General features: G+C 38.8%; 1 protein-coding gene across 1 annotated transcript; it reads right to left on the reverse strand.

The window, feature by feature from the left end:
* Positions 1-668: 668 nt before the first annotated feature.
* On the reverse strand, positions 669-12,861 carry cd44b (CD44 molecule (Indian blood group) b). The gene is made up of 8 exons (XM_040025281.1): positions 12,480-12,861; positions 5,872-6,037; positions 5,315-5,457; positions 5,135-5,194; positions 3,535-3,831; positions 2,749-2,823; positions 2,539-2,617; positions 669-2,413 (listed from the first exon to the last, which is right to left on the reverse strand). Exons 1-8 carry the CDS (start codon positions 12,550-12,552, stop codon positions 2,221-2,223), a joined length of 1,086 nt encoding a protein of 361 aa, XP_039881215.1. The 5' UTR covers positions 12,553-12,861; the 3' UTR covers positions 669-2,220.
* Positions 12,862-20,117: the final 7,256 nt, after the last annotated feature.

Consider the following 20,117-nt stretch of genomic DNA (forward strand, 5'->3'; position numbering starts at 1 on the left):
TATGAAAAAAGTAATCAAGTTGTTCTGTCTAGTATTTGAACCTAGACTAATAAAAAGATATTACATGTACAGGTAGGTTTGAATAGTATATTTTTTTACCCCTTAAAAAAGAAATCATTGTTTAAAAACGACATTTAATATTTACTCAGACTATTTTTGTCTGTTATTAACATTTTCTTTATGATCTAAAACATGCAAGTGTAACAAATATGCAAAAAAAAAAAAAAAATGAAATCAGGATGGGGCAAATACTTTATACAACACTGTAAATAGATGAACCACCCCTTGCTAACTATTAAAACTAATTCTGATTCAAGGGCTTCTCCATTATCCATCAGTGTCAGTGAATTAGACAGTGTACTGTGCAATAAATGCATGGAAAAAAAACCCAGTAATACTTCTCTGTTGTCATTGTGACTACACTGCTTGCATTTTAATCCAGGAAAGAAGCCTTCTCTGCCTTTCAAAATGGCCGTCTTTTTCTCTTTCTGACTTCTGTGTAAACATGTTCTCTCGTCACAGTGCTGGTGCCATGGAAACTTCTCTTCCTGTTATGCAGCGCAGTGTAACCACTTGCATTTCCTTTCTGGCTACACCGATCGATTGCTCCCCTTGTCACTACACAAAAAGCAACAGTAATTACAGAAGGAACACCCCATTCCAGCAAATCTGTTTATGTACACATTTATTATTTAATTCAAGACTTTAGAAATGATTTCAATGACATGCGTTATTCTGTCATAAAGCTGGCTACTCTAATACATTTGCTACTTCTCTTCAAAGCAAATCATTTTAGAGAAAAAAGGAGGAATTCACAAACCTAAATCAGTTTACAATTCAAAAAAAGGTTGGCGGACAGGAATTGATCTCGATAGGAAACGATGTATATTTTAGCTTTGAGAAGGTCAGTAGAAAAGAATGCAGCATTTGGTTTACATGTTTGAGCAACTGGCACATCAGGCTTGAGCAAAGCACATAAGTGTCATCATTACAAACCCCTCTCTTGGGAACACATAGATAGTATTGTTGCAGTCTTTTTCTCTTGAAACAACCTTTCACATACAGTACAAGCATATGTTATTATGTGCAATTTGGTTCAGTATCCAAAGACAAGCACCTGTCACTTGTGTGGCAAATTTGGCATTGGAAATGGTTAATGTGCTATAGATAGAGTCAAATTGTTTCTTTTGTGCTGTCCTTTAGCCCCAATGAATGTACACACTGTGTATATAGTATGGTTACATCTTTACTATGATTCTTCTTATCCTCAGGATAACATCAAGGTATCCTCATATTTGCAACTCAGTATAAATGTACATTATTTTAACTGACTTCAGTGATGCATAAATTTTGGATGCCTTAAATTAACTTTGACTATTGCAAAATCACAATTGTTTCATAATTGCATCCTCGGTGTTTTTTTGAGATATAGCTTCTAATTAAATGACCCTTGGAAACCTCCTTAAAACAGGTACTAAACCCTTACTATAAAAAAACAAAACAAAACAAAAAGACACATGGAGCTATTGCTAAATCATTTTCAATATACATACTTTATATACAGAGATCAAGAAAAAGCTGCATAAATTAAGGTAGTGACATCCCCAGTTTTCTTGAACATGGAAAATAACTTTTCAGTTCTCAGGAAATGTTTGAAATATACACAAGCCATTAACAACAGCAAAGAAAATAAATTAAATACTTGGGGGGCTGGTGGCTTAACATTGTTGATGTAAGTTAAAGAAGATAAATCAGTTCGCATTGCTGATTTCATCTTTTCCATTTAGGCTGAATTGCAAATTTTGGGATCCATCTTATCTAAAAGAGGTGAACATTATCTAAATTTGCTGTCACTCCTCATGCCCCCTATAAACACTTGCGCCTATGGCTTTATCATCAATAAAGCATCCAAATGTACAAACGCGAAAACTAACAAAAAATACATTTACAACCCCTGAGCAACATTCAGTCTGTGCTACCAGACAAAATGTTGCCCGTAAAAGACATGGTCCTACCTAGAATCAGCTGCTTCAGACCCACTGGAGTACTGAAGCCAAGCCTCAGCTAGACAGTCTCTGTAACACCCTTCAGTGCTTGCCACCAAAAGCAATTTTATCCCCTTGAAACTGGAGCCCCTGCCCCCACCCATCTACTGTCTCGATCATCTCCTCACTTTGACACTCCTCCTCTAACTGACTATCGTCTTCATGCGCTCATCCCTCATGCCAGCTGCTCTTTATCTGTCGACTCTCCCAGAGTGATGACAGTGAACTCCTCTGTGTTGCCGTTCTCCTGGACCTTCTCCTTGCTCATGAGGGTCACCATTTCCTGGTTCTGGGAGCCAGATGCTGCTGCTCCATTGCCTTCACCTGTGTCTTTTGTGATCATCAGGGTTTGCGTCTTGCCGCACAAGCTGCCAAAACACATTTAGATACATATATAATTAATGTCAGTTTTTGCAATGCCTCACTGTATATAGAGGGGTGTTTTACTAGGTCTTAATTGTCAGTCCTATTATGATGGTAATCCAAGTCATACCTTTTTCTCTTGGCGACAGCTGCACATAGAAGAATAATAATGATGACTGCCAAAATCACTAGAATAATAACAATCCAATCTAGAAGGAGACATAAAAGTTAGGATTAAAAGGGGTAAAAATCACTGTCAGTCCAGAGTGTAAATAGGATTGCATAGTATTACATAGCTGCAATGACTCTTTATATGGTATATGTGAAATAATTTGCTTACTTGAGTCACTGCTGCTCGGTGACTTAGGTTTTTCAGTAGAAACTGCCATGCGGCCTTTGCCATCTTTTGGGGGCGCTGATTTCAACAAAACAAGAGATATTCAGTTTATATCATCCTAAAATAAGCCATTTATTGGCATATAGATGTCTCAAAAATAAATATATCTTAAATATTACCATTCCCATTTAATTTCCTTTTCTCTCTGAGTGGACCAGACTGGTGTGCATTACTAGATACTACAAACTGCAAAAATATCAATAAAGCTGCTTCCCCCTCTGCATTATCTCTCCCAAAGTGTCACTTATAATACTGTTATTAGGCCTTTACTAAAACTTATTTGAGTTAAGGTGTCAGTGCCTTCAGCAAATTAAATTGTACAACTCAAACTAACACAAGGGGGCATCCTAAGTTCTAAAACTTACTTTAGCCATCCCCAGACCTGTTGCATGAGATGTCATCATGGTGCATTATGACAGTATTTTTCTATGTTAAGTTATAAAATTATAAACAATTTGACATTATTGAAATTAAACATTATCATTTTTCATTATTCTATCTTTGGAATATACAAAAATAGAAGAATGTAGGGCAAATAACACATGACCTGAGTTCAGTACAGTCTCTAGGAGAAATCGGCCTTGTATACTATGGCAAAGCATTATACTGTCATTATATTTTATCAGTATAGATGATCAAAATCATGAAGAGTACATCTCAATCCTGAACTGAACTGCATTCATATAAAAATCTCTTTGTTCTGAGTTTTGTGCTGTATGTTTTTCTTACATTTTGTTGTGGAAGAATATTCGTCGTTTGTCTCATCCCCAAGAGGAGTTTGCATTTCCTTAGCTGTTGAAACTGTTGTAAACTGTTCCAACTCGTTCGACACCCCCCCTGATCCACTGTCGATTTCTGCAGGACTGGAAGTGGACTGGACTGGAAATGTACTCATCCTGATGGTCTCAGTCTCTTCAGTAGTCTCTGCATCAGGACCTTTAAAGAAATCCTCTGTAGTATTAAAAGTTGAGAGAGTTGTGTCCGTCTCATTTTCAAGAGCTTGAGGTGTAGTTGTCTTCGTTTTAACTGTGGTTGATGTTGGGTTTTCAGGATGCAGGGAGGAATCAGAAAAGAAAGAGTCATGCATGGTTTAATGGTTATAACGAAACACAATTTTTACATTTGATAATATACTATATTACTTTGATAATACTGAGTATTAATGGACATCAAAAGTAACTTAAAGTGACTTAGCAAGAAGCAAGAAGAATATTCGTTTTGTTTCAAGGATTTCAATTTTCTTTGCTTACAGTTTTTCAAATAATTATGCAATGCTACAAAATGATCTTTCATGTTAATGATATCCCACATTCACACATGTATCCTGCCTCTCATTCTATAGGAGCTGGGATGGTCTCAAGCTCCTTAGTGCCTTTAACTGGATAAGTGGAAAAATTGGTGAATGATTGGATGCTAATGATATATGCCAAAATGTATTGTGACAATTAAAGGCATTCTATTCTATTGTTCTGTTTCACTACATCCCAAAAGTGCTCTATTGGACTGAGATCCGGTGACTGGTGACCTCGTTGCCATGCTTAGGAACCAGATTAAGATGATTAACAACATGCTACGTTATCCTGCTGGAAACAGGCATCAGAAGATCTGTATACTGTGGTCATAAAAGAATGGACATGGGCAGCAAAAACACTCAGGTAGCCTGTGGTGTTTAAATAATATTCAATTGGTACCAAAGGACCCAGAGTGCCAAGAAAATATCAGGGGTGGAACATGGGGTGTTCTTCTGCTTCTGTAGCCCATCTGTTTCTAGGTGAACAGTTGTACCTAATTAAATAGTTCTTGAGTTCATCGTACATTCCAGATACAGATTATCATACAAGGCAATAATGATTTAGCCTTCACCATTATCATTACTAATATGACTTTGGTCATTATACACTATATTGTCAAAAGTATTCACTTGTCTACATACATATGAACTTGAGTGACATCCCACCCTTATTCCATAGGCGTGCTTTAAATCTCAGTGCTCTTCTGTCATTCTGCCTTTCAGACTTTGATTAATCCAACCCGCCTCCTCCCAATCTCCTCCTCACCCTGGTCACTCAGAACAACACCTCACCACCTCATTTTCATCTTCATCACCACCAGCTTCTACACTCTGAGGGTTCCTCTCCTAATTCCTTTCACCAATGGGATTCTGCTCTGCTGTGATGGATTATCGGAGGCTAATCACCAAATTTCTTAATTAAATTCTGTATCATAAAAAATGTTCACGTTCACTTTTTGCAAATAACCTCTCCTTATTAAACTATGGATGCCAGATGTATTAAAGCAAGGAGAGAGGGAATGGGTTTACTTTGCTTACCTGGTGGATTTTTGATTTTTTTCAAATCAAATTCTTTGGTGCAGTTCTTCTTTGATCCAGCTGAAAACATCACCAAAAAGCCAAGTTCAATTAAATCTAGACTGAAAATTTACAAGACAATTTGTATGCTATTGTTTGACTGCAGCTGGGTAACAGCTTAATTCATTTTGGTAAAGTTACCATATTCATCAAAGCAGTAGACATCATATTTCTCATCAGGCCGTACTTTTGGATTTAGAATTAAACCAGTCATGTTCCCTGAACAATTTTCGTGGCGCTTGTGTCTGAGGATGACGATGCTCATATTGCTGATCCAGCCGTTCCTAAACAGATACAATAATATTGTTAGTAATATTCTGATATTAAAATGATTGTACACTTGTTAATGGTGGATGCAAACTATCAAATTAAATCATGCTAAAACACATCCCACAACTAACAGAGTTGATGGGAAGGTGGTTTCCTCAACTGAAAGGTCAGTGATGGTCAATGGTGGTAACTTTTATTTGTGCACATTTTAGCTAAAGGGACACACACAAAAAACACAAGAGGACCCAAAAGCATCACATGATTTAAATTAGGGTCTATATTGCAAAATCAAAACCAAAAATGAAAAAAAAAAAAAATCCCCAAAAAGGGGGGATCCGAGAAGGAAGAAAATAAATTTCAGTTACAACAATTTAGCTCGTAACCGTGAATACAAATACACATTTTTAGAAAAATGCTTGTTGATGCACCTGCAGGTTTGCATAGATGCATTATAGGCCTCCTGGACTTGTTCTGGGGTTGCAATGGTGCTCATCTGTTGCTCACACACTTTTTTAGCCATGTCAAAGTCCAAAGAGTGACGTTCCTTTCCTTCAGCCCGGAAAACTCCAGCAAAGCTGCAGGATCGGGCAGTCACTACAGGGAGAAACAGAAAAAAAAATTGAATCGGTTTTACTGGTTTGATCTCTATTCACTACACAGGCCACTTGCAGTAACACATAGAGAAGACTTGTTATTTGGGTGAAGGGATTTGGGGAAAATTACAGCAAATCAAACAGAATCGCAATTCAACATGTAGTGATAATAATAATAAACTACTAAGACTAACAATACTTACACTACTGATAATAATGATAATATTTTTGTATACATACTTATCATGACTAAGGTAGTACAAACAACCACAACTATAGATTTTAGCTTAAGAGTTCACACATCACAATGTATGCTTCCCACGCCTGGAAAGTACACAAAACAAAACAAAAACATCATTAAGTAACCGCTTCGTTAAAAGAACACGTTTTTGGCATAAACATGCTTTATGTCCTTACAGTGAATCCACAAAAAAGTAAGTGTCACAGAGTGCCACACACTATGTGTTCTGTGTCATGTGAGGTAATTTGTATAAGTTAGTCTTCAGCAAAATGAAGCAAACTTTGTGATGCTGACATGCAAACTAGGGTTAGCAAATGAGCAATGAGCTAACAGAAGTTTGTGTACACATAGCTACTCCTGTCATAGAGCCACAGGTGCACGGTGTACACACACACACACACACACACACAATGTAACCGTTGGTATTGGCAAAAAATCAATTTTAGAATTTAAGCACCTGGAGATTTTCCTGCCATGAGCACGACTGATAATGAGGGAGATACTTGCATACAAAAAATCCTGTGTAAGTTTTTGAAAGTTAGCCTGAAATTTTGTTTATGAGAAATTACAATCTCAACATCAAAATAATCATCAACACCATGAGAAACAAAAGCTTGAACAGCTGATTCAGACTAAAGAACAACAACAACAAAAAAGATAGGAGATTTGTGCAGCAAGAGTCACAAAATACGAATGCAGTATCTATTTAAATCCACGTTGTTCATGTACAGAATTTTTTTTTCTGTTTTTCTTGTGTTTGATGCTTGTTTAAATTTGTTGCCATGGTAGGTTTCACAATGCCTTAATCACACATCACACAGGAAAATGATGCACATGATTTACTATCTTAACTTCCTGCAGTCAAGTGTGAAAGCGTAAAACTGATCATACTGTTGCTCCTTGTTCCTTCCTTCAGAGCAAATGGGTCTCTTGGAGGAGAAATATGCAATAACCAAAGTTAGCTGATCAGAAACTTGTTGAAACTGTTCCACAAAACTAAAAATGAGACCACACCTTCCTTGTTAGTTGGAGTAAAAAAGTAAAAAGGTAAAAACAGACAAACCAGAAAATCTTCTCTATAGTGAAAATCAGTAAAATACTCTGGATAGACTCTAAAACACTCTTTGGCAACACAAAATGCAACTTTAAAAAATGTCTTTGTACAGCAATACAATTCTCCTGCAATCAATACAACATGAAATAAACCAGATCACATTTTAGCTGTAGTACAGGGGTTTCCAACTCCAGGCCTCAAAGCCTGGTGTCCTGCAGGATTTAGATCTCACCCTGGGTCAGCACATCTGAATCAAAGATTAGTTCATTACCAGGCCTCTGGAGACCCTAAAGACATGTTGAAGAGCAATTTAGCCATTTAAATTACTGTGTTGGATCAAGGACACATCTAAAACCTGCTGGACAGCGTCCCTTGAGGCCTAGAGTTGAACACCTCTGCTGTACTATGAAAAAATTAATGAAGTTGTTTATTTAGAGGCAGTAAAGAATAATTGTAAGGATTTCTGAGACTTATATTGCAGTATATAAACAGAAAAAGACATACTACCAGGAAATATTTAAGGTACATAAATTCTTCAAAATGTATCGAAAAGCATCATGTGAAACCTCATCAACCATAGCTTGATGATTATTAATTGAAATAAATTAATAATCAATCAATCAATAATCAATCAAGCTTTATCTTTCATAGTGACGTGAGTGCACAGATTAACAGTATCTCAAACATAATACTTGATGCAGTGCTTAATGTAGCAGCAATAATCATAAATCAGATTCCTATTCTATTTTATGTTTTATCAGTGAAGCAAAATGTGACGTCTGCATCTGCAAATCATTTGGAGTAAACTGCCCATAAGTAGCCTAATGTCAATACGTTCAATGATTAGGGAGTATATCTGCAAACATTAACCAGCATTAAACTATAAAGTTATATAACTCATAAATCATTTTCATTAAAACAACTTGATTCTAAGCCATGCTTGATAAGAGAACATGTTAATCATTCAATTTTTCATGTAACTGTACTGTAAAGAGTTACCAAAAAAGACAAATATTAATTTTGCTTTAGTGTAATCTTCCTTTTCTCCACTCCAAACATTGAGATGCATATAAAAATGTTATTTTTAATTTGATAGCATGCTCATCTCCTTGAAATAAAGACAGGAGTCTTATAAAACGTCAGATATGATTAAAAAATAGGTCCACCCACTTTCCACTGGCTGTTATGAGTAAACAGAGCACTAGCAACAAACGGAAGTTGAGATCTCTGCTGTTATAAGCAGTTAGGCAAAAAACAAAAGGCAGTGCAACTTTTATTGCAGAGCAATTTCTGATCTTTGCCCTCGCTAACTCCCTCGCCACCACCACTTTTTTATCTCTCACTTTCACACATATGCACACACACCTGAAAGAACTTCAACGTTTGCTGCCACACTGTGTTTCTCGCAAAAACACACAACTGCCCTGCCCAGAGAGATCAAAGCGGGCATGGCTCTGTGCGATGAAAAAGAGGCTGACATGAATCTTAGAAGTAATCATTAGTATGCAGAGAGGACAATCATGGGTGTTTTTATACAGCCCAGAAACCTGTTGTGCCAAGGCACTGACTCTCCCAAAGGCTCTATTGTCACCTAATGGAGTTGAAACCAAGGAGACTGTGAAGTCTGTAGATACAAAGCCTAAGAGAAAGAGAGCTTTAGCACAGCTTCTTGCCAAAACCTCCAGCTGCTGTAGAAGTAATTGACAAGCCTGACTCTCAACCCTCACTTTTTTTCCTGCTCTCTCTCATTCTGTCTTGTTTTCTTTCATTACTCTCTGCTTGTCTTTTCTAGGGCAGCAATAAAGTACAATTTGCCCCCTGCGCACAGGTGCGCAAACAGACAAGCGCATCACAGACACACGTGCGCAGGAACAGTCACTGATAATTTCTTCTTGGTTTTACGTGGCACGCCATGGAAAACAGGAACACACACACACGCACGGGTTGTGTTCGTTTTTATTCTCTTATCCACATTTTCTGAGGTGCACTTTACTGAAAAGGGAAGCAGCAAAGTCGTACAGTGGTTAGCGCTGGCACTTCACAACAAGAACACTGTGGTTAGCTGGGGGCTTTCTGTGTGGAGTGTACATGTCCAAATTTGTGCACGACAGGTTGATTTGTGATTCTATACTGGCCGTAGTTTTCTTTTGTCAGGCCCGTGACACACTGGCGGTGTGTCCTGAGTTTACCTTTCCTCTCACTCTGTGACAGCTGAGATAGGCTCCAGCCTCCTGTGATCCTAAGTGAGATAAGTAATGAAACCTTGCACATAAAGTATGACTCACAACATTTCTAAAAATATTAATTTATACGTGGGAATTCAATGCTTGAACAGAAAATCAGCTGCACGTGTCCCACAACCACATTAACATTCATTTTATTCATCAGCTATTTGTGAGAGAGGGTCCTTCAGGTCATAGCTCCCACAATGCTCCAGTATCCTACATTCTCACACTAAAGTGAAGTTGCTCTGTCAGCAGATGCGTCTTTCCCTCCATTCGTCACAACAAAAGTCCAACGGGCCAGTGGGACAGGTGAAACACAAGCTCTTATGAAAATATGCCTGTGTGCATGCACACACACAAACACACAAGAACACAAAATCAAGGTCACAAGGACTGTTATTATCTGACTTTCACTCTAAACTGTCATTTCCTTTCCCACCTCCAGGCTTCCTGCACCACCTACCCAATTCATTTTCCTTTTCTCAACAAAAATACCATATTTATCAGATTCATCAACTCTGTGTACTTTCATACCCTTTCACAGCCTTTTTCTAAACTTTAAATCTAAATAAAAAACAAATAAATAAAGTTGAATAGTAAAGTTAAAAAAGTGGAAGTACCACATTATCTCTTGCAGAAGTCCTTTTGATTGGCTGACAGAGGTATAAACCATCAAACTGATACATTTACAAGAGGAAAGATCAATTTTAAACACATTTTCATGAATACCCACAGTTTTATTTTTCATTCAAGAGTTTTACTTGAGCTTTTTTCAAGAGCTTTCTGTTACTCCTGAAAAAAAAAAAACCCCTTTGTCTCACATTATGGGAAGTAAGTGGAAGTCACTTCTTAGCTTACAAACTGTATGATGTAACAGGGAAATTCATTTAGCTTCCTCTAAAAGTCAAGAAATAACTGTCATCAGTTATTCTTTTTGTTTTAATGAAATGTTAGCTTAGCTTCACTCAGCAAACAAGAATCACATCAACCTTATTTCCTAATTTTGCAAAGGCATAACTTACTTTATCTCTCAAAATCTCACATTTCCATTTCCTGTGTGGTACAAGTTTCAGCTGAACCACAGATTACCAGTGTACATAGAACTTTTTCTAAGAAAGCATGCTTGTAACAAAGACTTTGATGCATAAAAGAAAGACAAAGAGCAGAGGGCACATACTAATAGGAAGGTTGAAACATGCAAAACAACAGGAAAAAAAAGGTGAGCAACTCTAAAACTTATAACAAACTGTAATGATGCATGGACACGGAAACTCATTCATACCAGAGGTTATATTGGTGGAAGAGACACGTGTCTGGTGGTACTCAGAGCCTACAAATTACAAGCCCTCTTTGTGAGTGCCTGCACTGGAGCTTTGACCATCCTTCACCTCAAAACCTAACACAAGTACGGCAGCAGGGGTTTCTAATCCAAAGAGGCAAATACTCAGCCACAATCCACTTTAGGCCAAGACCATGTACATTATGGAGACTGCTCTTGCTCTTTAACAAAGGCTACAGTGTTTCTCTAATTGAGTGCCTTATTGTTTCATTAGGATCAATTATCGATCTTTACCTATTGATAGATATTTATGAATGATCACATATGAAAGATTTCACACACTCTCACCGCTGGATGAATTATTGAAAAACAGCAATAGATTTGATTCAATCTAAATATGGGTCTTACTGCATCCCTGGCAAAAGGCCGTGCAGTTATATATTAATTTAAACTGATCAAATAAATTACATGAACTGCTGGGTAAAAAATTAATATGACAGCCTTTAGGGCATTTGCAGCTGTTACTACGGACTATTTATATGATATATTACTTATAAATCTTCACAGAACCATTTCCTGAAGCCACGTAATAACTATCTTTAAAACTATCTAGATATCTTGTGGATGTCTGGGGTGGTCACTGGTCCACAAGACCTGCTCTCATTTCTGTGCTTGTGGCAAAAAAGATGTTGTCTGGATCAGGATGAGTAGTAACCACTGCAGGACACTTAAGTTTCCAGACACCAATTACTCTGACACTCAGACGCTGAGATACAGACGCAGACACACATGCGCGCAGCTCACAGCTACACAATCCACAACGAGTCTTGAGGGGCAAACACATGTTGAAGCACTATGGGGGAAAGTGGATCCACCCCCCTCCTCCTTCCTACGTGCACTTGACTTCACATACATGAGCGGTTCAGGTAGGTAGACTCATATTTGCCTTTAAATCCGGGTCAAATTCATGGCTTGGTGTTGATTGTTCTCTGGTGCAGTGCCAAAGGCAGTCTCTATGAACAACCTCACCACCAGCTCCTGAGAGAATAAGCCAGACAAGCCCCAGACCTGTTTGATTCTGTACCAGCTTCACCTCCTGAGATATAGCGCTCCAAGCAACAAATCCAATCAAAACCTTACACAGAAATAGCACGTGTGACAGAGACAAAGAAAAAAGAGACAGACAGAGAGACATTGCCAGGGTGATTACATCCTTTGTGTTAGAGGATGTAGCATTAAGCGTGGCAGCAAAGAAAAAAAATCTCCTTCTGCTTCTACTTTAAAGCTTCTGAAAGCTAAACTGGTCATCCAAAACCCCGATAAGGTTCACTTGCCAGCGTGCGAACAGAGAGTGAGCAAGAGCGCCTATCTCCTTTGTGTCTATCAGGAGTCTCGGACTGCCAGACTGTCTGTGCTGGTGTTGCTCACACTGTCTCGCCGGCATCTACACATGCATTCTACAAGCAGCAGAGCAGAGTCTCTTTCTTTTAAGTGGTGTCTTTTTCCACAGAGTAATAACAGTGTCTGGTTAAAATCTTTTCAGAAACTCCTGCTGCCCGAGAGACCGGTACAATTTAGGCAAAATAAGAAAAATAAATCCCCATACAAAGCGAAATCCACTGGGAAAAGGCACAATCTCCTCACCTTGAATTTCTGACCTGGAGGAGGCCAGTAATCCCAACATGACCCCCAAGATAAGCGTCCACATCCTGGGCATTGCGATTGCTGATGAGCTGGGTGAGTAGCAGTAAAGGTGTTTAACAGTTCTCCTGTGGTCCCGTCTTCTTTCAGCCAGGAGTGACGGTTGGTGTGTGTGTTTGTGCGTGTGGGTGTGTGTCAGAGTAAAAGAGAGCAAATGAGTAAGAGAACAGAAAAGAGAGACAGAGAAGAAACCTGGTGCTGTGGAGGAGAGTTGCTGTGAGTGTCTGGTAGCTGGTGGAGCTGACTCAGATTTTACCCCAACTTTTCGATTCTCTGCCTGAGAGACCAGTGGCACACCACGTAGAAGAGTGATTCATTTGAGCACACACCCTTGTGCCTCTCCCACACTTGCCCCACCCCCCTGCTGCCCCACCTCACACAGACTCCCCCTCTCTTCCTCTCACTTGCTTCCTGTTTCTACAGTTTGCAATGAATAAGATGAACGTCATCTCTTCTTCTGTCTGGCTGCTTATCCTCTCCCTGCTTCCCTACCGCTCCGCTGCCTTGTCTCCTAGCACCCCCCCCCAACTTCCCCTTTTCATGTTCTTGACAGTTTTAAAAGAGCCCATCTGTTTTCTCTTTAATCCTCACTCTATTGTCATCAGATTTTTTTGCTTCCTTTTTTGTCTTGTGTTCCTTTGCACTTTTTCTGTCTCTATGTCTATTTTTTTTTTGCCTGCGTGACCAATTATAAGAGGTCAAATCCATTTCACAGACACACCTCATCATCAGCTTCAACTTCTTACTGCACCTTTATCTCTCTCTGTGTGTGTCCGACATCTGCCTTGAACATTGCAAACACTGCAAAGATACAGATCCATCAACGGAAATGTGTTCAAGACACAACTTTATCAAAAATCTGCATACAGAAAGCACCTTGAAACTTTTCACTTTTCATGCAATGGTGCCTGTTAACGCAGAACAATGTGTGGTGCTATCTCAACAACTAGAGGTTTCACTACCATCATGAGGAACCTGTCTCAAATCTATCTTTAGGTTTAACATTTCACTTCATCAGGATGATGGATAAAGCCGCCTCAGGTTACCGGAATCTCCCCAGTGACACATCTTGTGATTTTGCATGTGATTGCGCAATATCTCAAGTAAACAGTGCGGTGAGAAAGCACAAGTGACTGTCTGTGTTCCCGGGAGTTCCATATCAACCATAAAGTATGTCTAATGGCTCAGCATGGCCAGTAGTCATGGGAACAGAATTCAAATAATAAGTGACCTGGCCCTTCAGTTGAAAACCGTTATTAGTGCATTACTTTATTACTTTAGCTTTTATATCTTACATCTCAGCATTTTCCCACTCATTTAAATCACAATTTGCCTCACAGTTGACTTGCAGACTCTTTTACATATGCTTTTCAATGTGAAACTCCTTACATGCTTTAGCGGTCCAACACAGGAAGTGTAAGGTTACCATTGTACCAAGGTTAAGTGTCAACAGCTCTAGTAAGGGTGCAAGTGAGGCAACAGTTGGCACAGCAACACGGTGTACTGAGTAAAATGCTCACCAATCATTCCAACATGCCTGAAATAAAACTCTACATCTTAACCAGCTCATTATTCATAACGTCATTGTACAAAAAACACAGTCCATTGTAAGCACCTGTGAGTTATTCTCGCATTCGAGAACCATTTAAAGTTTCATCTGAAATACTGACTTGGAGACAGCATTAACTCAAAAGTTAAGAGATTACTAAAGAAGTTCCTAAGAGTTGGCTGACATACCAAAAATGTGAGCATCGTGCCTGAGTAGGGAGATCCCCATTCGGAATTGTCCCATAGTTCAAGTGAAAAAGGAGACTGAGGTGCAAAAGAAAACATACAGTAAACATCACTATCACGATCACCCTGTGCTTTGAACCCATAGTTCATGGCCATTCATGTAATAGGTTTTGAAATATCTTTGTAATTGGCAATTAAGCTGAGTGATCAACCAACTGGATGTTGCCATCCCTAGAGTCAAGTGTCCAACATATGCAAAAGCACAGAATACACCAAGGACACACAAATATCTGCTTCAAAGTCTTAATTATAATCTCTAAACGACATCTCATGACTTGTATTAAATGATTTGTATAGGTATAATCTCGTGATTTGTACTAAATGATTTGTATAGGTATAATCTCATGATTTGTATATGATTAGCATGTAAGAGAAGCATCAATTGGACTTATTTTTGAGCAATGCTACTGCTACATCTGATGGAGAAAAGCTGAGAACTGAGCCCATCCTTGAAAATATATATATATTTTGTGTTCTGGGGGCCTCTGGATGTCTGGAGTTTTGATCTCCTCCATACCCGCTTCACACCCTGGAGGACAGGGCTGTGGCTCCCCACACTCCCTAGCAGATCATTACATGGAGAAACCTTTGGAATGCAAGCATGCTGATCCACACAGGTATGCACACAGGTGTACACATGGGTATTCACAGACGCGGACTAAAGCTTTCTTGGCTGCTGCCTCAAAGCACACTGTGCGCTGTCTATCTTGCGTGCTGCACAATATCGTTTATTATTTAGTAACTATTGATATCTATGACTAGCTAGTTTATTGTGATGGTGCTTTGTTTTCTCTATTATTATGTTGCTCTTTGTTGTTTGCTGTCTCCTCTGTTTGTTTGTTTTTTGTTTGCTTTTTTTTTCTCCATACAGGTGACCCAGGAGTTATTTTATTTATTTATTTTTTCTCTCTCTCTTCCCCCCCCTTCTCACCATCTCTTCTCCCCTTTGGTTTTCTTTCTTTCTCTCCCCCTCTTTCTCTCATTCATTCCCCCTGTCCTATTTATTAAAAAAAAAAAAAAAAAAAAAAAAAAATGACAAAGGATGAACTGAAGCTCTGCCATCACGTAATGTCGCATACTGCTGTTTCTGATGTCATTTAGAAAAAAAAAAAAAAAAAGAAAATATATATATAAATCAAATTATTAAGTTATTAAGTTTTTGCTGCTTATCTATGCAAAAAAAAATAAACAAATGTAACTAGGTATCTGAGTTATTCACACTCCTACAGCACAAATATAGCTTACTTCCTGTTTTACTGTTGCCATAGTGACACGACAGTTTATCCTACAAGACAGAATGCAAGTAAACATGTTTGCAATGCTAGAAACCATAAAAACCCCTAGTTTATTTCAACTTCCTTCTTTTACACCTCATAACACAGATGCATTTCCTGCCTTTCCTGGTGTGATTAGTATATCTTGCTCTTAACCTTTGACTGGAAATGGGCTATACTGACATTTAAAAAATGAAACATCACTCAAAGAATCTGAAAAAGGTCTCCCCCCCCCAAAAAAAAGAAAGAAAGAAAGAAAGAAAAAGAACAGGAGAAACAATGACAACAAGCTTCTGAAGACCAAATGTTTGTATAGAATGAGCTGTCTAGCATGTTTCCTTCTCAGCACAATGTCTGCCCCAGTCTCACAGGAGAAACAACAATGATTTAAACTGAAATGATGATCCACTGCTTTAATGAATAGTTGGGTCAATGAGTAACATTTGCCATGACTGCTGAAGCCTCTCTTAAACAGCTGTACATACACAGTCCCATATAAGCTAGACTGAGCCAAGGAGAGGCTAACTTGGTCAACACTCCAGCACAATGGAATGCACAAAACTCTCAATCACCGTCAGTTTATACAAGTAAAATAAACTTGCTCTTCCTAGTTGAACCCATCGTGTTTAAGAGCTCGTATGAACATGAAAATGGGCTAATGACTAAGTGGGTCATATTTCTCATTCAACCGTGATTTAGGTTGTAAACCCTATTCATAACCACATAGGCTGCAATGATGAAATAACAAATTGCAGATAACCTTCAAGGGTTATCATGTGGCTATTGCTGGTGTATGGCAGTGAAAAGAAAAGCAAAGAACACAAAGGAACACTGGGGGATACAATATATGAGTAAATCCCTAATTAAACATCAGACTCCTGAGTCACTGATTATAAAAAAAAGGAACTTTCCCATGATGTTAACTAAATGAGATCACACACATACGCTGACACCGTGTTTGGGAATCCTTGTGGTAATTTAGGCTGCATGTTGGCAACTCCTTAGAATTCCTTTTAGGCAGCGTGCCTTTTTCCTTTCGACCAGAGCCGTTACTGGAATTTGAGCTAAAAGAGACTGCAAGATGTCCAAATAAGTGCAGAGCAGTGAGACAAACATTCAACATTCACAGTCTAAACATGTGATGAATATGAGCGATGTAAAGTATGTGGTGTAGTGAGGCTGTACAGTATGACGACCACAGGAACTCTTTCTATATTTGTGTGTGTTGTCTCAGCATGATGAAGCTCATCTCCTGGTTGCCTGGAGCTGAACTCTGTCAAATAACAAAAAGCAACTTGCCAATAACCAAAGGCTATACAAGACCCACTACATTCTGCAGTCAAAAGGGCCCTTCATCCCTGGTACCACCACTTTGTAATATGTTGAACCATTTTTTGTACAGCTTATTTTGACACTAAGGTTCTGTCGGTCTCATTTATCAATATTGCTTTTATATATTTAGTATTTTCTTAGTTATCCCCTTGCAACTGTTGAATATTTGTAGAGATTATCTGCGAGTGACAAAAATAGCAAGTTTGTGTTTTAACCCAATTCTCCCCAAAACAACTATTCTTTCCCTTTGTTTAATAAACTTCATAAAGTTAGGAGGTTGCTAGGACTGTGTCCTCGTTGTGTATCTCTGGCCGAGCTCTGCCTCACACTGCAGAGTGTCGAGCTGAGTGAGCTCTCCCAGCATCATGGGACCATGACTGGACCGCTTCAAAAGGCTGGGCTTTGCAACAACAACAAAGCAAGGGCCTCGCTTCTGTTTGGGTGCTGGGACAGCAGAGACCGTGTTTGGATAGTGAGTGTCACAGCATACTGTAAAGCCAAATGGAATGTCCTGTGTCACCTGTACCCTCAGTTTGCATAAAGATAAGCCTCAGTAAGTCTCATTTGAAATGTTTGCAGATATCTCTCGGTTTCTGGGAACGCTACATGTGTTTCCTTTCAGAAGAAACAAACAGGATGCTTTAAGTTCAGCAGCAACTTACACCTTTCGAAAGAAATGACATCAAGTTCTAAATGTGGCATAACTCAGAAAAAAGAAGGGGAAGTATACAGTAGTAGTGTTACAGCTGGGTTAAGCAAACAAAACGTATCATATTTAAAAGAGGATTGAATAAAGAAGTCCTGGTCGTAAGGGGAAATGGGGAGACCAGAGGAAATCCTGTCAACAATGGTTGAACAAACTTGAGCATGAGATAATGTGGATGAGAGCAACCCTCTTGCCAGCTGCGGTGATTAGCCTGCCTGCTTGTACAATGTAAATCTGCACTGCATGTGGCCCTCCCTATATAAATGACCAGAATAAAGCAGGCAATAGAATAGTGCATTACAGAAGATGTAACCTTAACGGTTTGCTTTAAATCATGGTTCCTGGTAAAAAAAAAAAAAAAAAAAGGTCTTAATTTATACTTCCAATAATTATCTATTTCTTGACTTGATGAAGAAATCTACATCTCCAGGATTGAATGGCTTGGGGAAAGGGTGGCATTCAAACTGAAGAGACTGCAATTCACCCTATGCCTTTTTTTTTCTAATATAATCAAGATCTGGTCCCAATCCCTCATTATATGCAGCTGAAAACCCTCAAACATGGAATTCAGCCATTACAGCTTTTGGACCAACACATTTTTTGGACCAAGTGCCTGAAGGACATCCAAGAGGTGCACACTTGTTCTCTTTGGTCTCCATAGCAACTGCCTCCAGCACTCAGTACCATGCTGTGTGTCCATTGGCCTGACCTACACATATGCCTGAGCCCCTGTATTATCTTCAAGACCCTGAAAACTGTTCAGCAAAACCTTAGTGGGAACAAATCTAATTCTTGCTGTCAATGCAGCTCCCTTATCCAGCTGTTACATATAATAAGATCGTTGGGCAGAGATTGGCGGGGTGGCTATCAGAGGACTAAATGTCAAACTGTGCAAAGAAAGCCAAGGAAATGTCAGACTCTGTTTTGCTGCAGAGCTGATATCTCGAAGTGCGTTGTTCAGCTGCTTTATTTAACAGATCCAGCAGTTGTCAAACTGATCGCAATCTGCAATAGCACGAAGGCCGAACACAGCAAGATTTCCCCTCATTGACATTCAGTTCTGTAACAGTGAGGCACATATAAAAAGATACATCATAACATTATAGTCCAATTTATCAATGCATTCATTCTATACAAATATTTGTATAGATGCTGGTGCTTTTTATGGATCAGTTGTGCTGCATTGGACTTGATATTTAATGATCTGTAAAGGCACATCATCTCTTCTCAGCATACGGGTAAATTGTGCATAGAGATAAATACTCAGCAGTGAGATCAGCACAGATGACATGCAAAACTATTTATATTCATCATCATTCATACATTAAAAAGTAATGGAGATGAAGAATGGGTTCGACTGAGGCTGAAATACTATCAGATGTGGTGATATAGTATTCAGTTTCCTAATAACCTAAATATAACTGACAAAACTAAATTAGCCAATAGTGTTTGTATATTAGTCCTGCATGTCATTTCTTTCTGTTGTTTTACTATTTATGTTTCCTGCACAGTTTTATGGTACATGTACAATAATAACAATAGGCCACTCTATTCTAATGTTGACTGTCACGACTAGTACATCTCTGTGAGAATGTTGATGAAAAGTAAAGTTTATATCCACATGCTGAAACAAGAAATGTTAACAACTACCACTTTATCTGATACGCTCTTTGTGCTTAAGTGCATTTTCTGTTGCCTTGGTAACTAGTGAAAGGCGAGTGTGTGTGCAGAGGTGAGCATAGTGGATAAAACAGTTGGGCTATGCCAACCAACCCCCTGTTCCTAAGTACCCCTTTCTGTGTCTATGTCTCCCTCTCAATCTGATGCCACAGCAACCATAGCACGAAATGTCCTTGCTTGTTATTAGGAAAAGGTTGTAAAGGGCCGGAAGACTTGCAGTGAAGGAAAAATGAGAAAGGAAAGGCTGGTATTAGAGTTTGTGTTCACTGTTCTCCTTATGCCACAATAGGTGTAGGCTGCTGGGAATCCCCAAGCAGCCTACACCTTGTCGCTATATAAATAAAATTGAATTCCCCCCCCCCCTTTGTCTGTAATCCTGGCCATAGCAACATCAAATCAAGTCTGCTTTGGTACCGTTGCAACCTGCCTATTCCACAGCTCACCTCGGGTAATTTACATTCAGACTTAAAATCTATCTGAATTCAGCTGAACAGGTGCAAGGCAACCGTTTTTTTTTTTTTCAACCCTTTCAAGGCTGATAGTGGATAAAATGGAAATCTAACCCCCAGAGGATGTTTGAAACCACAGCTTTTTTCCTCCTGCTTTAAAAATATTAGAATATGCTTTTGCATATTTAGGATAAGCTTTGTCTTACTGGTAGTATATAAAGAGACAGCTGTTCTTCCCACGCTTAAAGCAAAGGTAAGCATCTGCCATCAGAACCTGACCTGTACACTCAACCCAGCAAATTATCCTAATTGGCTTTTAAAAAATAATTACTATGTAATCTCTTTG

The sequence above is a fragment of the Simochromis diagramma genome, unplaced genomic scaffold (assembly GCF_900408965.1).
Source record: "Simochromis diagramma unplaced genomic scaffold, fSimDia1.1 OVJJ01000293.1, whole genome shotgun sequence".
Taxonomy (NCBI): Eukaryota; Metazoa; Chordata; class Actinopteri; order Cichliformes; family Cichlidae; genus Simochromis; species Simochromis diagramma.

Excerpts from the sequence above, each read along its gene's own strand:
- cd44b (XM_040025281.1), bottom strand. The coding sequence starts at position 12,552 with ATGCCCAGGATGTGGACGCTTATCTTGGGGGTCATGTTGGGATTACTG. Across the intron at positions 5,195-5,314 it reads CTACTGCTTTGATGAATATG|CTGGATCAAAGAAGAACTGC; the intron begins GTAACTTTACCA and ends TGATGTTTTCAG. Across the intron at positions 2,618-2,748 it reads ACCGAGCAGCAGTGACTCAA|ATTGGATTGTTATTATTCTA; the intron begins GTAAGCAAATTA and ends GTCTCCTTCTAG.